Source organism: Notechis scutatus, chromosome 3 (assembly GCF_049901735.1).
Source record: "Notechis scutatus isolate UNSWTSFEM ecotype Mainland chromosome 3, rNotScu1.2, whole genome shotgun sequence".
Lineage (NCBI taxonomy): Eukaryota > Metazoa > Chordata > Lepidosauria > Squamata > Elapidae > Notechis > Notechis scutatus.
In genome coordinates, this window is record NC_142011.1 from 79,842,892 (window position 1) to 79,858,600 (window position 15,709).

General features: G+C 39.9%; 1 protein-coding gene across 1 annotated transcript in view; it reads left to right on the forward strand.

Annotated features, from left to right (window-relative positions):
* Nucleotides 1-2,271: 2,271 nt before the first annotated feature.
* The window catches only part of DNAI3 (dynein axonemal intermediate chain 3), a 42,101-nt gene continuing 28,663 nt past the window's right edge, over nucleotides 2,272-15,709 (forward strand). Inside the window, exons 1-2 of the mRNA XM_087960560.1 lie at nucleotides 2,272-2,371; nucleotides 14,420-14,733. Coding sequence (XP_087816686.1) covers nucleotides 14,433-14,733 — 301 coding nt within the window. The 5' untranslated portion in view covers nucleotides 2,272-2,371; nucleotides 14,420-14,432. The remainder of the gene's footprint in view (nucleotides 2,372-14,419; nucleotides 14,734-15,709) is intronic.

Here is a 15,709-nt window from a genome sequence, read left to right on the forward strand (position 1 = left end):
AATCCTTTGCATATCTGAATTGTGGTGTAGAAAGATGGTTATCTCTTTCATCCCATATCATAGAGGCAGTGGGTAGAGCTGCTACCACAAGGCTGTGTTCAGGCAAGAGTGAGGGAGCCTCCCCCAACCCAACAAGGGTCAATTTAGTGACCAATCAGGATTACAGATGTGGCCACATGACATGAACTACATTTCCCTTGATGCATTCCCTTAAGGGGACAGCTCACAATTCCTAACTATCCCAAATCCCATTAACTCTAAACCAGGCTTGTCCAACTCGCGGCCCACGGGCCGCATGAGGCCCAGGTCGCCTCGTAATGCGGCCCAACCTTCGTGAAAGATCCAGCGAGGAGGAGGAGGAGAGGCAGGCGCGAGGTGGGGCGAGGTGAGCAACAGAAAAGGCGGGCAGCCGCAGCCCAAAAGTCCCGCCCCGCCACCTCCTGCTGTTGCCGCCGCCACCGCTGCTGCTTCTGCCCCCGCCGCCGCTGCCGCCGCTGCTGCTTCTGCCCCCCCGCCGCCGCCGCCGCTGCTTCTGCCCCCGCCGCCGCCGCCGCCACTGCTGCTTCTGCCCCCGCCGCCGCCACCGCTGCTGCATTTGCAGGAGGAGAGGTAGGCGCGAGGCGGAGCGAGGCGAGCAACAGAAAAGGCGGGCAGACGCAGCCCAAAAGTCCCACCCCGCCACCTCCTGCTGTTGCCGCCGCCGCCACCACTGCTGCTTCTGCCCCGCCGTCGCTGCCGCCGCTGCTGCTTCTGCCCCCGCTGCCGCTGCTGCTTCTGCCCCCGCCGCTGCTGCTGCTGCTTCTGCCCCCGCCGCCGCCACCGCTGCTGCATTTGCAGGAGGAGAGGTAGGCGCGAGGCAGGGCGAGGCGAGCAACAGAAAAGGCGGGCAGCCGCAGCCCAAAAGTCTCGCCCGCCACCTCCTGCTGTTGCCGCCGCCGCCGCCGCTGCTGCTTCTGCCCCGCCTCCGCCGCCACCGCTGCTGCATTTGCAGGAGGAGAGGTAGGCGTGAGGCGGGCGAGCTTTCTTCCCCCCCCCCACCCCGCAAAATTTGGCCGGAAAATTAATAAAAATAAATAATTTGCAGGAGGAGAGGTAGGCGTGAGGCGGGCGAGCTTTCTTCCCCCGGCAAAATTTGGCCGGAAAATTATAAACTAAAAAATAAATAATTTTTAATAAATAATTAATAATAAATAATAATTTTATTTTATTTTATTAATTATTTAATTTAATTTAATTTAATTTAATTTAATTTAATTTAATTTAATTTAATTATTTAATTTAATTTAATTTAATTTAATTTAATTTAATTTAATTTAATTTAATTATGTGCGGCCCAAACCAAATTTTCATCTTCTAATGTGGCCCAGGGAAGGTGAAAGTTTGGACACCCCTGCTCTAAACTGTCTGGACAGCACAGTAACATTACATTATAATATATTGCACCAATATGAACATGTTGCGCCAGTTCTGCAAGTCTATCATACTACATCCTTATGATGTTATGTTGCATTCAGGAGTCTGACAGACCACGGATAAAAGCTGTTCTTCAGCTAGTTCGTAGGACTGGCTATGCTTCTACATCTCCTACCCGATGGTGATAGAGCAATGGTGGATTTCCAAATTTTTTCCTAACCCGTTCTATGAGAGGTTGTCTGCACGCGCGCTTCGCAGTGTTAGGAAACTTTTAAGAGGATTTGCCAATCTTTAGAAAAAATGGATCATTTATCAGTCATCACTTATGGCTATGCTGTAGGGTTAGTAGTTTGTGAGTCTCTAATGAAATCTCTTTCAAAGATCTACTGTGCCATCTTTGACTACCTCCACAAATGAAGCCAAAGTAAAGCCGGTGTAATTAAGTTATTAAAGTGATTAGAACGGTTGAAAGGAAAAAGTCAGCCATGTACCCAAAGACAAATTTTGTTCCAAAAGAATTACAAAATCGCAAAATGCCATTTAAAAAAAACTGTACCGAGGGGCTGGCAACAGAACAGAGGAAAATGATTACTAGAAAGCAACATCGCTACATTCATTCGCACCTACAACCAGTGATCCGAATCTTACAAGGATTCAGGACCCAACAAAGCCGAATAGGCACAGTTCGCTCTTCCACGCCGACAGCTCATGAGAATGCTAAAAACAGAGCGTGCTGGAACCTGTAGTTCGCTCTATGTTTTTGGCTCCTTGCTATAAGAGGGGCGGGTTAAGCGTAAAGAATGCTCATTCGTTCTTGGAGACGCCAATCTTGGGTGGCTGTTGACCATAGCAACTGAACGACGCCTGTTGCGAAAAGGAGCTTTCAGAGGGAGGGAAAAGAAAAAAAGAAAGAAAGAAAGAAAGGGGGAGTAAAAAACGGAGAATAACTTCATAAGCGGTAAGTAGTGATCTCTGAGAGAGGGAAAAGGGGCGTAGTGGGAACAAAGCTCCCTCGGGAGTTTGAAACAACAAACAAACTTGTGCCCAACTGAAGCATCCTTTCCCCCTCTCGAAAAGCTGGACTACATAACAACACGTTCACAGGCTGTCCTACTGGGAATTGTAGCCCGCTCCAAAGGAATGGAGCCCAGACTGGCAAGCATTGTTTCCACATTTTCTCTTCATTGTGCCAGGACTAAAGCTACATAGTTATTTGTGTACCCATTGCACAGATAGGGAAATAGTGGCTTCCTTCCACCTTATCAAAGAGCTGAATGAATCCCGGACTCGCTCATAGTAGTTTTGCAGCATTGCTGGCTTTTTGTCAATGGGAACCTAGGGCAGCTGAAACAAGAGAGTTGGTTTATCTTAATCAGGACAATCCTAAGACATTTTGCTACCTAAAGCAGAGCCTATATAGGTGAAACTCGAAAAATTAGAATATCGTGCAAAAGTTCATTTATTTCAGGAATGCAATGTAAAAGGTGAAACTAATATATGAGATAGACTCATTACATGCAAAGCAAGATAATTCAAGCCGTGATGTGTCATAATTGAGATGATTATGGCTTACAGCTCATGAAAACCCCAAATCCACAATCTCAGAAAATTAGAATATTGTGAAAAGGTTCAATATTCTAGGCTCAAAGTGTTCCACTCTAATCAATTAATTAAGCCATAACACCTGCAAAGGGTTCATGAGCCTTTAAATGGTCTCTCAGTCTGGTTCAATAGGAATCACAATCATGGGAAAGTCTGCTGACCTGACAGTTGTGCAGAAAACCATCATTGACACCATCCATAAGGAGGAAAAGCCTCAAAAGGTAATTGCAAAAGAAGTTGGATGTTCCCAAAGTGCTGTATCAAAGCACATTAATAGAAAGTTATGTGGAAGGGAAAAGTGTGGAAGAAAAAGGTGCACAAGCAGCAGGGATGACCGCAGCCTGGAGAGGATTGTCAGGAAAAGGCCATTCAAAAGTGTTGGGGACTTTCACAAGGAGCGTACTGAGGCTGGAGTCAGTGCATCAAGAGCCACCACACACAGACGGATTCTGGACATGGGCTTCAAATGTCATATTCCTCTTGTCAAGCCGCTCCTTAACAACAAACAACGCCAGAAGCATCTTACCTGGGCTAAAGAAAAACAGACCTGGTCTCTTGCTCAGTGGTCCAAAGTCCTCTTTTCTGATGAGAGCAACTTTTGCATCTCATTTGGAAACCAAGGACCCAGAGTCTGGAGGAAGAATGGAGAGGCACACACTGCAAGATGCTTGAAGTCCAGTGTGAAGTTTTCGTAGTCTGTGTTGATTTGGAGAGCCATGTCATCTGCTGGTGTTGGTCCACTGTGCTTCATTAAGTCCAGGGTCAACGCAGCCGTCTACCAGGAGATTTTGGAGCACTTCATGCTTCCTTCCGCAGACGAGCTTTATGGGGATGCTGACTTCTTTTTCCAGCACAACTTTGCACCTGACCACACTGCCAAAAACACCAAAACCTGGTTCAATGACCGTGGGATTACTGTGCTTGATTGGCCAGAAAACTCGCCTGACCTGAACCCCATAGAGAATCTATGGGGCATTGCCAAGAGAAAGATGAGAGACATGAGACCGAACAATGCATAAGAGCTGAAGGCCACTATTGAAGCATCCTGGTCTTCCATAACACCTCAGCAGTGCCACAGACTGATAGCTTCCATGCCACACTGCATTGAGGCAGTAATTGCTTCAAAAGGGGCTCAAACCAAGTACTGAGTACATATGCATGCTTATACTTTTCAGAGGCCCAGTATTGTTCTATGTACAATCCTTGTTTTATTGATTGCATGTAATATTCTAATTTTCTGAAATTGTGGATTTGGAGTTTTCATGAGCTGTAAGCAGGGGTGGGATTCAAATTTTTTAACAACTGGTTCTGTGGGCATGGCTTAGTTGGTGGGCGTGGCTTGGTGGTCATGTTACTGGCTGGGCATGGCCAACTCAACATCACTCACATCGAGGCACACATCTCCTCGCCTGGCCTCTTGTGACTGTGGGGATGCTGCAACAGTTGTAAGTGTGAAAAACGGTCATAAGTCACTTTTTTCAATGGTCACTCCACACAAGCAGAGTACCAGCAAAGGAGGGGAAAAATAACTCCAGAGACGTTCCTGAGACAGGAAGTCTAGTCCTGCCAAGAATGTAATAAGGGCTAACGGAGAGGCAGTTTCTGGAAGCAACACCAGAATGTTTCCTTCCTGCTTTCCATACAGGATTAGGCTAGTAATTTCTTCTAACAACCGGTTCTCCGAACTGCTTAGAATGTTAACAACCAGTTCTTGCAAATAGGTGCGAACTGGTAGAATCCCACCCCTGGCTGGAAGCCATAATCATCTCAATTATGACAAATCACGGCTTGAACTATCTTGCTTTGCATGAAATGAGTCTATCTCATTTATTAGTTTCACCTTTTACGTTGCATTCTTGAAATAAATGCACAATATTCTAATTTTTCAAGTTTCACCTGTATGTCCTTCCTTCACCATTCAAATTCAGGAAGGAAGGAAGGAAGGAAGGAAGGAAGGAAGGAAGGAAGAAGGAAGGAAGGAAGGAAGGAAGGAAGGAAGGAAGGAAGGAAGGAAGGGGGTTCATGACATTCTAAACCAGCTAACACTATAGCTTATTAGATAAACAGATTTTAAATCCCTGACTTAAAAGTGTTTCTCAACCATGGCAACTTTAAGCTATAATGACTTCAACTCCCAGAATTCCCCAGCCAGTATATTCTGGGAACTGAAGTCCATAGAGCTTAAAGTTGCAAAGGATGAGAACTACTGACTTAGTGTGATGAGTGAACCCAGGTGTTATCTGGCTCTGATGGAGTTTAATAATACTGATAAGTGGCAATATTTAAATGACTTTGGACCAAGTCCATGTTTGGATGGGAGCCCACTGGAAAATCCCAGGACTATATGTTTTGATTGGAGGTGGAAAATATCTTGGAGAAGACAAGTACAAATCACTTCTATATTGCTGATGAGAATGTTATATAGACAATTTCCTGGAATCATCAGGAATCAAATGTGACTCAAAGATGACTTTACATTTTCCTTAATCTAATGCAATTGTCTTGTATTCAAAGTCCTTTTAAGACCTTTTTTTAAAAGAAATTTCCTTCTGATTGCTTTATATCTTCAAAATGCAAAGGATTTGTGCAATTTCTGGGTTATATCCTCCTCTTCTTGAGAAAATATCTGGGGAGAGAAATAAGGGAAGAAATATGGGAAATTGGGGAAAGGCAGCACAAAGTGCTAAGGACTTTGTTTAGATTTGTTCAAGACTCTTTGACTTGGCATAGCTGTGCTTGCAAGCCAAGGGACAATTTCCTCAGCATGGTAGAATCAGTATATACTGTACTGCATATAATGACCAGTTTTATACATTGCATGCAGGTATTTGGTATGCAATTTAGCATCTTATGCAAGATAGCCATTGTGCATTATCATTTATGACTTAGCATGATGTATGAAGCTAGTCAATTATAGCTTGTTAAATAAACTATGGTTAATTAAATAGCTTGGAATGATGTTGGCCCAATCAAGTAATCTCTATACTGCTTGACTGTCTACTAAATGGGTAATGTGGAGGAATATATGCTCATTTGCTAAAAGTTCTGGCTATAATTATGTAAAATATAATACAAACCATGGTTAGGAAAATCAGCTATCATGTCTATGTGATACAAAACCTTGAAAGATTAATTTAAAATACTATTATCTTAAGAATACAAATGTCTGGATACATGATGTAACAGTGACAGTTTTAAAAGGCTGTGTTCTTATTCACATGTGTTAAGTGTTAATAAAAGACATTGAAATTTATTCCAATGCAAACTTTTCTAACCTTCAGCTAAGTTCATGCATCTTTCATAATGACATTTGCCTCACTTTCTGTCATAAAGACAGAAAGGCAGGCAGAGACAGGCAGATAATTGATTAATCTTACTTATGGCTATATAAAAAAATACAGGATCTAATTTTGGGGTAAAATAGGGAAAAGAAAATACAATAAAATACACAGAAAATATCCAGATAAACATATTGCCTTTACAGGATGCTCCAATCTATTTGATTTGATGGGTTCTGCAGATTCTGACCAGTTCTGGAGAATCGGTAGCGGAAAATTTGAATAGTTCGGAAAACCGGCAAATACCACCTCTGACTGGAAATTTTACAGTATCCTTCCCCTGCCGTGCCCACCAAGCCACGCCCACAGAACCAGTAGTAAAAAAAATTGAATCCCACCACTAAAGTAAAGGTCCAAACCATATTTTCTGATGGGAAAAATCTGTTGTACCTTTTTCCAGCTCTGCAATATTCTGATGCAATAACAGGAGTAGTCCAAGATGTAGCCATCCCAAGATTTGTATAATATTTGTATAATATGTGGCAACATTGGAACTGACAACATATGCAGTCATAATCGTCGGTTTGGTATGTGGCTTTTTTTACAACAGCTATACACTAAGAAAGCTTCACTCTTCATGTTATTCAATGAAATTAAATTTTGGAATGGATATAAAATCAGGAACCATTAAAAAAAAATCTAAAAAAAATCAACAGCTACAAGAACAAATAATCATAAAAACTATGAAGGCCAAGTAAAACTATTATCTTATGGATTAAATATATTGAAAAGAATGGATAAATAAAAAAGCCACTTAACACGAAACACAACTGGTGTTAGAGAGAGCATTTGGAAGACTAGGTGCTAGAACAAAGAAGGCTACATGGTGGATCTCCAGAGAAGGCTTTCCTAAAGCCAGGCAGATTCAAAGCAGAAGTGGTATTCAGCAGGTTCTGACCAGTTCTGGAGAACCTGTAGCGGAAATTTGGAGTAGTTAGGAGAACCGGCAAATACCGCCTCTGACTGGCCCCACCCCCATCTATTCTCTGCCTCCCGAGTCCCAGGTGATCAGCTGGGTCTTCTTTTGTTGTCCTGCACAGGAAAACGGAACTGGAAAGCTGATTAGTGGGATGGGGAGGAAATGGGATTTTGCAGTAACCTTCCCCCAGGAGTGGGGTGAGAATGGAGAATTTCCAGTATCCTTTCCCTGCCACTCCCACCAAGCCAAACCCACAGAACCGGTAGTAAAAGTGTTTGAATCCCACCACTGATTCAAAGGGTAGCAATTCTGCAGAATTTTATAGCAGATTGACAGCCACGTATAATAAGCAGGAACAGTGATTTGATATAGAAGACTAGCATAGCATCCACTGATATTCCTAGTTTTCACTTAAAAGAATAATATTAAGTTTTGGTATTTACCCTGTTAACCTCTACAGAACAGTTAAAGTGAAGCTCACAAAATTGCCACCATTTAGAAACAAAATTGAAGAGTAAAAAATGTAAATGCAAATGTAACAAAAAAGCAATAATTAAAAGAACTTAATACTAGACCATTTTTAGATTTAGCACAAGAGCAGAAGGCATCTATCCAGTGAAACAAAGAGGGAACCCTAAAGGCTGTAACATCTCTTTTTCTGAACTTCTCATGTTGTTGTTACTGGTTTTTGGGTTAAGGGGATTTTTTTTAAACACCTGTGTCTTTTGATGATTCAGGTTTTTTTGCCCCAAAACAAATTGCAATCTTTAATCTCTAATGAGTAAAGTGACATTAAAACAGTTCAATCCCAGTGCCAATTAATCATTCTTCCTTCCTGGAACAAACAACATTCATGTCTTTGCTGATAACTAATTAACCATCCCCATCCTTGCATACTTAGCAACATGCTGGTTCAGTTTTGTAAGGTTAAATATTTCCCCTCATTAGCTAATTATAAGAATATGCTCTTACTCTATTTTTCTTCCCTTTTCTGGCCTAAGATAGCTTAGTTTTCTAGCACAACCATCTGTCAGTCATTTTTTTAAATACTGGAATGAAGGGAGTTGAATGCACAAATTAGTCCATACCACTTTACAAAGGAAACAAAATAACAGGTGATTGAAAAGATGGAATTATATTTTTGTTGTTCCAAAACATGAAATGTTGACTTATAGTTGAAGTCGCAGTTTGTGGAAACAGCCAGGAATTTCTCCTCTCTAAATGAGCTTGATGATCATTTATTTATTCAGTTTATATAGTAGTGTATTTCAACAAGTCAATCTGGATGGTGAACAAAATTAAAATAAAAACAACTACAAACATTACAAAAATTAAAATACAAAGCAATTGAAAAACATTCAAACCCAAATTTACGCAAAACGTAAAATCACTGAACCGGTAGTTACACCGGTCAGATCTCACCAGTGGTGGGATTCAATTTTTTTTTCTACCAGTTCTGTGGGCATGGCTTGGTGGGCGTGGCAGGGGAAGGATACTGTAAAGTCAGAGGTGGAATTTTCTGGTTCTCCAAACTACTCAAAATTCTGCTACCGGTTCTCCAGAACTGATCAGAACCTGCTGAATACCACCTCTGGATCCCACCCCTGACCCAGACATATACTGGCAAAAGTTAATGGAATAATGGTGTTACATTCACCAAATAACCATGTCATTTGCTACCCATGCTACCACATTCTGGACAAGTTGAAACTTTCAAATGTTTTATTTATTTAAAACATTTATATAGCCACCCATCTTATAACCAACTTGGGGCAGGTCCCAATCAAAAGTTAAAATAGCATAAAAGCCATATTACTACATATTCTAAAACTACACGCATTAAAAACAACAAAAATCTGGCACCAAATCAAATTTCTTCAAGGGCAGCCCCATCTAGGGTGCATTGAGGTAGTCCAGTAGGTCATAAAGGCACAAGTAACAGTGGGGAGGCCCTCCTGGTCCAGGAATAGATGCACCTGATACACACTTTGCTCCATCAAAACTTCCATTCATTTCTAAGAGGGCAGGCAGAAAAAAAAGTTCATTTGTATCCAATCCTTTAATCATTCTAGTTGCTCTTCTTTGCACTTTTCCAAAGTCTCAACATCTTTTTTGTAAAATGCAGAATTCCGGGTGTGGTCTTACTAAGGCTGCATAAAGCGGTACTAATACTTCACATGATTTTGATTCCATGCTTCTGCTTATACAACCAAGGATTGTATTAGCTTTTTTGGCTACTGCTGCACACTGCTGGTTCATGTTTGTGACCGTCCACTAGGACTCCAAGATTCCTCTCACAGTTACTGTTTTTGAGCCTGGTTTCACCTACTCTGTACTTGTACCTTTGGTGTTTTTGTTGACATTTTGGTTTTTTTTTTTTTTGGCATTAGATCATTTCATACCGTGGGCATTGTTCTTAGGCTACTGCTGCTCTTATATCTTTATACCAGTAGTAAACAGTGTTGGGATTTATATCATGCTACAATGATATCAGTTTGTAAATGTTTAGGATTTTGTGAGCATCCTTGGAAAGAGCAACTTTGAAAGACAACTTTATCCTGAATAAATAAGAGTAGAGGGCAATCAAAAGAGGGATAAATATAGTCATAGAGGGGGGTGGAATCAATTAGTGACTTCTTTTTGTAATGACTATATAAAACCTCCAGGATTAGAAGTAATGCAATTTCAAATATGGATTGCTGGAGCATAACTGCAGATGGGACCTGTTGCTCCTGCGTCCTGCTTAAACATTACATTGAGAGGGTTCTGATTGGCCCTAATGGAAACATGATGCTCGGATAAAGATGCCTTTGGTCTGATCAAACAGAGCTCTTACGATTCTTTCTCATTTTCTGTCTATCTGCCTCACGGTACTGTAATATAAAGCAGGACTTCAGCCAAAGACGGGAGTGTTCTTCCAACATTTCATTACTATTTTCCCTTTTTTTCTGTTGTTTGCAGGACTGTGACTTAGTCTCTACTCAGACCAAATTTATTAATTGCAAAGAAATCTGCCTATGCTGTCTACGTGATCTGGGCACATCACTAAAAAAACATTTTTGACCTTTTACATTCTTCTCTTCTCCTCTACTGCAGCCTCCCTTATCTTCCCTGCATCCTCTTTCCCTTTCCCTGAACACAGAACAACAACAAGAAGAAGCAGAAAAGCACTCCTTTCCTATGTAAAGGAGGTGCCATTGCACACAGTACTTGTTTCATAACTATTGCTGCTCTATAAGCACATGACAGTGACTACAGAGTTGCTGTGTTTCCTTTGAGAGCACACAAATGCAGAGGGTTATGTGTGAGGGAGAAAGTAGCAAATGTTTGAAAATCACATGTACATGATCATTAACAGCCTTACAGGCTCCAAAGAGTGTTCTTTGTGATAAGAGTACACCTATTTTTTTTTTTTGTTAAATATGTAAGCAAACAGTTCTTGCACAGAAAAGTAAATGTAACAATTAATTGTGGCACCACAACATCATTGTTGGAGCTAGAAAGTAAGCAAGGTTAATACATGAATGAGAAATTTCTAGAAAACTCAGGACCGCAGTCTAAAAAAAAATCTCAGAAAAAGGTTATAATGTTATAATGCTAAGAATGTTATAAATACATGAAAAGTAAATCCTATTTTTCCTCTTGTTTTTATTTCATTCATTAGATTTTATTGCAGACCATAATCATCTGCTACTTAGTACATTCCTTCTAGCTTGCTATCTTTTATTCATGTAAAAGTTTTATGTGCAACTTAACTTATTCTGAAAATAGTCATTTTAACTATGTGAGAGCAATCCCATAGGAATAAATAGGAACTTTCTGCATGGTTTTGCAAATTGTTTTCTAAAAATAGCTCAGTGATTAATCTCTGAAACGTCAATGTTGTTCATGTGACTCAAATGTTTGGATGACTTGATAGAAACAATCATATTTTCCAATCTGTGGGTTATTTCAGTTCCTTATTGTCAAAACAATAGTCCTTGTTTCTACAATAACCCATTTTTAAATTTTCTGTTTAGGCATTTTTAGGCATTGAGCATTCTTGTGCGTCTCTCCCATTTTCTGAAATCTGATTTACTACTTATTTTGATGGGATGCCCGTCCTGTAATATGGAGTTGCAGGGAAGACATCTGAACAAAGTTAAGGTCTTTTAATTAAACAAATACTGATGCTAACCTCAAAGCTAGTTAATGCCATTCCTGGGAAACTTTGGGGAAAAAAGTTGTTTCTGTCCAATTCTGCCATGTGATGTAGGCCGTCTCCACACGATGGTGCTACAGTTATTCTTTACTCTTATTCCCCGTTAATCTGGCCATTCATGCTTTACTAAGGAACAAAACAACCATCTCAACAGACCTGTGATTTCTGACCCTGACATTTAAATAGTATTAAATCATTATACATGGCCACATAAAAAAAAAAAATCTCCTTATCCACATAACAAATACAAGCAGGCTTCCACAGCCCCATAACTGGAAGAAAATTATGTTGTTTTGCTGGAGATCAAACAGGATCAAGCCTGTTTGAATCTTTGGAGAGAGGCTGTTTATGAAGCAGGTAACTTGGGATAGAAAGCACACTTCCTATCTGTCAGCCCTGTGTGGAAACCAAAACAGCTTCACTGAGAACATATCCACTTTGCTTTATTGGACGTATTTTTTTTTTAAAAAAAATTAAAAACCATTTCAGGGCTTTAATTATATGTGCAATATGAGTATGCATTGTTTTTCCAAGATCAACATGGCTATAATTTTGTGTCAAATGAGTGCTCGTATTAGATGTAAAGTCAGAATCCACATAGAATGCATTGCAATGATCAAGCATGTGCCACAAAAGATGTGGTCTAATAATTGCCATCTTTAAGAAGAAGCCATCCTGCTCTCCTTCAGAGTAGCATTCATGTATCAATTAAGGCATCCCCAACAACCCAGTTCATTCTTTCATTTTGCCTCTGACATTTCTAAATTGTGTAGTAATTTTATAAAAAAAAATATAATTACAATAATACTAATACAAACTAGTGTTGGAAGAAATATCCTTCTGGGTTCAGTTCCAAGTGGGGAGAAAGACACTGGAAACATGGAGGTGTTTGGAAAAATGGTTTAATGGTGGACAGGATCACATGCCTTGGAGCTCTTGGGTGAAGAAAAGGAGGGAGATGCTGAGAGTCCCTGGGTTTTATAGCCTCTCTGGCTTTGACCTTCCTGGGGCACAGGAAGAGTATCCTGATTGGTTGCTATCAGAGGTCATAGCTAGTTTTGTAAGTTGTCTGTGTGCAAAGTTTGGTTGAAACTTGGTGGGTGGTGCAATGAAGGTCAATTAAATGGCTCTGCCTGAAGGAGGTAGATCTTTGTTATGTAGAATAGACTGGCCCAGGCCTTAATGGTCCATTAACAAAGGGGGGGGCTGAGTTTCTGCCCCTCTGAGTTTCTACTTCTCTTTTACGGAAAATATTCTGCCTTTCTAGTATATCCTAAAATATTTCATTTTTCTAGGAGAGGGATGGGTTTTCACTTCCAAAACTAGAAAAGAAAAGAAAATAAGCACAGAAAATAAAAAAGAGAAAAGCAAGAAAAATAAGATTGGAGAAAAGAAAAAGAAAAGAAAAATATAAAGGAATAACTTTCCCCCTTCCTCACAAACATTAGTGTTTGTAAATCAAATTTAGGTGGTTCTCCTTTAATTGAAATCTTTAATTCTTTCTACTTCCTTTTAGGGTCCAAACTCCAATTTTTCCACTTAATTTTTTTCTAGAAGAATTAAAAAGAAAAGCATTTTTCTGTGGAAAATCTTTTATAATTAGTTCCAAAATCTTATTTCAATTCCATCTGTACCTTTAACTCATTTGTAACTTTTCAAAATCAAAGTTCTAATCACTCTTTTGCTGTTTATTAAAAAAAAAAACTTGTATTGAAAACTTCTTTTGCTAGGTAAGGATTGAAGGAAACTAACCTGGTGATTTTGGACTTGTTGATCCAAATGTTCCTAATAGCAACAAAACAATTAACAAGCAATTTCCAAACATGATTAGAAAAGGAAGTATGTGAACCCAGGGTCCCATTGAAGAGACTGACCATACTTTGAACGAGATGGCTATTCCTTCATCTCCCAAAACTCTAAAACCCATGGGAGACAGCTGTCTTGCAGTCTTTCTATGAAGAGCTACTGTCTGAGCTAGGCACTTATGAGCATTCTCAAGTCCTTTCTTTGTCCAGAGAAGAATTACAAAGAGCCAGTCTACTTATCAGCTCTTCATTCCACTGTGGTGGTCAGTTCCGTTTTTGTGAATCTGTCCTCAGTTTGCCATTTCTTCCCCCTAAGTTCTGGCTTTTCCAGTTTAGGTGTAAGATCCTATTAACAGAGAACTGAGAATTGATAGCATTGAAGAAAAACATTGTAGAATATTTTGCACATCAGTGGCATTTTCAACAGGAGTGCCAAACTCTGAAAGATAGCATACATTCTTCAATGCTATCAATTTTCAGTTTTAGACAAGACCAAATATTAAGTTAATTAGCTTTGTTTTGCCTTTTGTGTGGAATGAGCATAAAGGGACCTATAATAGTTGGGACAGACAGTGATTGTCCTCTTTTTTCCAGGATTTTAATATTGAAACTTTGCAAATACTTCTGAGGACTTGGGAAATGAAAATGGTCAGGAACCTTAAATGGACAGTGATGATGAAGAATATATTCCATCGGTGCGTTGATTAGTAGTTAGCACTACGTGTCATACCTCTTCCCTTTCTCATAGAACTTATTCTCTTCTGCTTCAACTTTCAGAAACAAAATGTCAGGATAAATTGGGATGAAAAGCACAAATAATTCGAACACAATTGTACATATAGTATTTTCAGGAATCCTAACAATATTTCACTCAAGGTATCTTGCAGAGTTCCAAATGGACCCTTGAATTTCTCACGCCTTAGTCAATTGAAGTATTCTCTGTATTTTTTCAAAACTGATTCTAAGTTGATCCAAAGCCACATCCCCATTGAAAGCAATGATGAGGTTATCTAGGTAATTCCTATTTAACTCCAACTTTACATAAAATTAAACATAATGAACTAGCTTAGTTATAAATACAGACACCGGGAGGCATCATTTCAGTCTGTCTCATATGATTTTTCTGTTGTCCATTTTTCAGAAGCATTTAAAAGATGGATGAAAGTCCAGTACCTACTGAACTGCGTACCTCACCTGATAGTGATGATTCAGCAAAGAAAGGCAAAGGCAAAGGCAAAGCTAAAGGATCACCAAAAGAAAAAGGAAGTCCTAAGGGGTCAGCAAAAGAAAAAGGAAGTCCTAAGGGGTCACCAAAAGGAAAAGGAACTGCTAAGGGGTCACCAAAACGAAAAGGAAGTCCTAAGGGATCAGCCAAAGGAAAAGGAAGTCCGAAGGGGTCAGCCAAAGGAAAAGGAAGCCCTAAAGGGTCAGCCAAAGGAAAACCAAAATCTCCTGGTAAGTGTAATATTATATAGAACTAAAGAAAGTTTGTCTTAATCTAAAGATTAACAAAAAAATATTCAAGAATAGATGAATGCAACTAATGCTTTGCCAATGTTTGTGTGTATTTATTCAAATATTTTTGGATATTGATCCTTCCTTCTTCCTTCCTTCCTTTCTCCCTCCCATCCATCCTTTTATTCTCCCTCCCTCCCTCTTTCGCTGGTTACTTTCAGAGGGGGAAGGCAAAAGTCAGAAAGTTAAATGAATGGCTTTAAGACAATCTGCACAGCTGGAATCAGGACACCAACATTTTATGGCAAACCAGACCAGAAACTATAGAGACCAGATCACAGTGGGGACTGGAAATATTGTGACTGGCTCAAGTATAGATTGTTGTTGTTAGTTGCAAAGTTGTGTCCGACCCATCGCGACCCCATGGACAATGTTCCCAAGTGTAGATAAAAACCATTTTAACTGAATCACAGGGAAAGGCCCATAAATTGTTTATTGGGAAAGAATGGATCCGCATGCAGAATGAATATGCTGTACAAGGGTTGGATCCTGAAATTCAGAAATGAAGCTTTTGGAAGGGATCTTTCTTTACTTCCTGTGACCGCAGCAGCTGCTACTAAGACTCAGGATTTACTGGAAAGGAAACTATATCAGGCAGTAAAGAATTGATCCCAGAATATGTAATATGTGTAAGCCAAAAGTATGGTGCTTTTAGTAATTTTGAACCATTCCCTACTCATGTTCCATTCTGCTCATTCTTGAGAAGAGATTGTTCCTGGAGTCAGAAAGTATTTTCCCCTTTGTGTGTGTGTGTGTATGTGTATGTGTGCGCACGCGCACGCACACACACACACACACACACACACACACACATATTCTTAGTATTCATTATATACATATAATTTTATTACTTTTTGGGAGAAATATACAGCCATGAAAATAGTGGGAGTCAGACAGCAAACAAGGGTAACAAGTC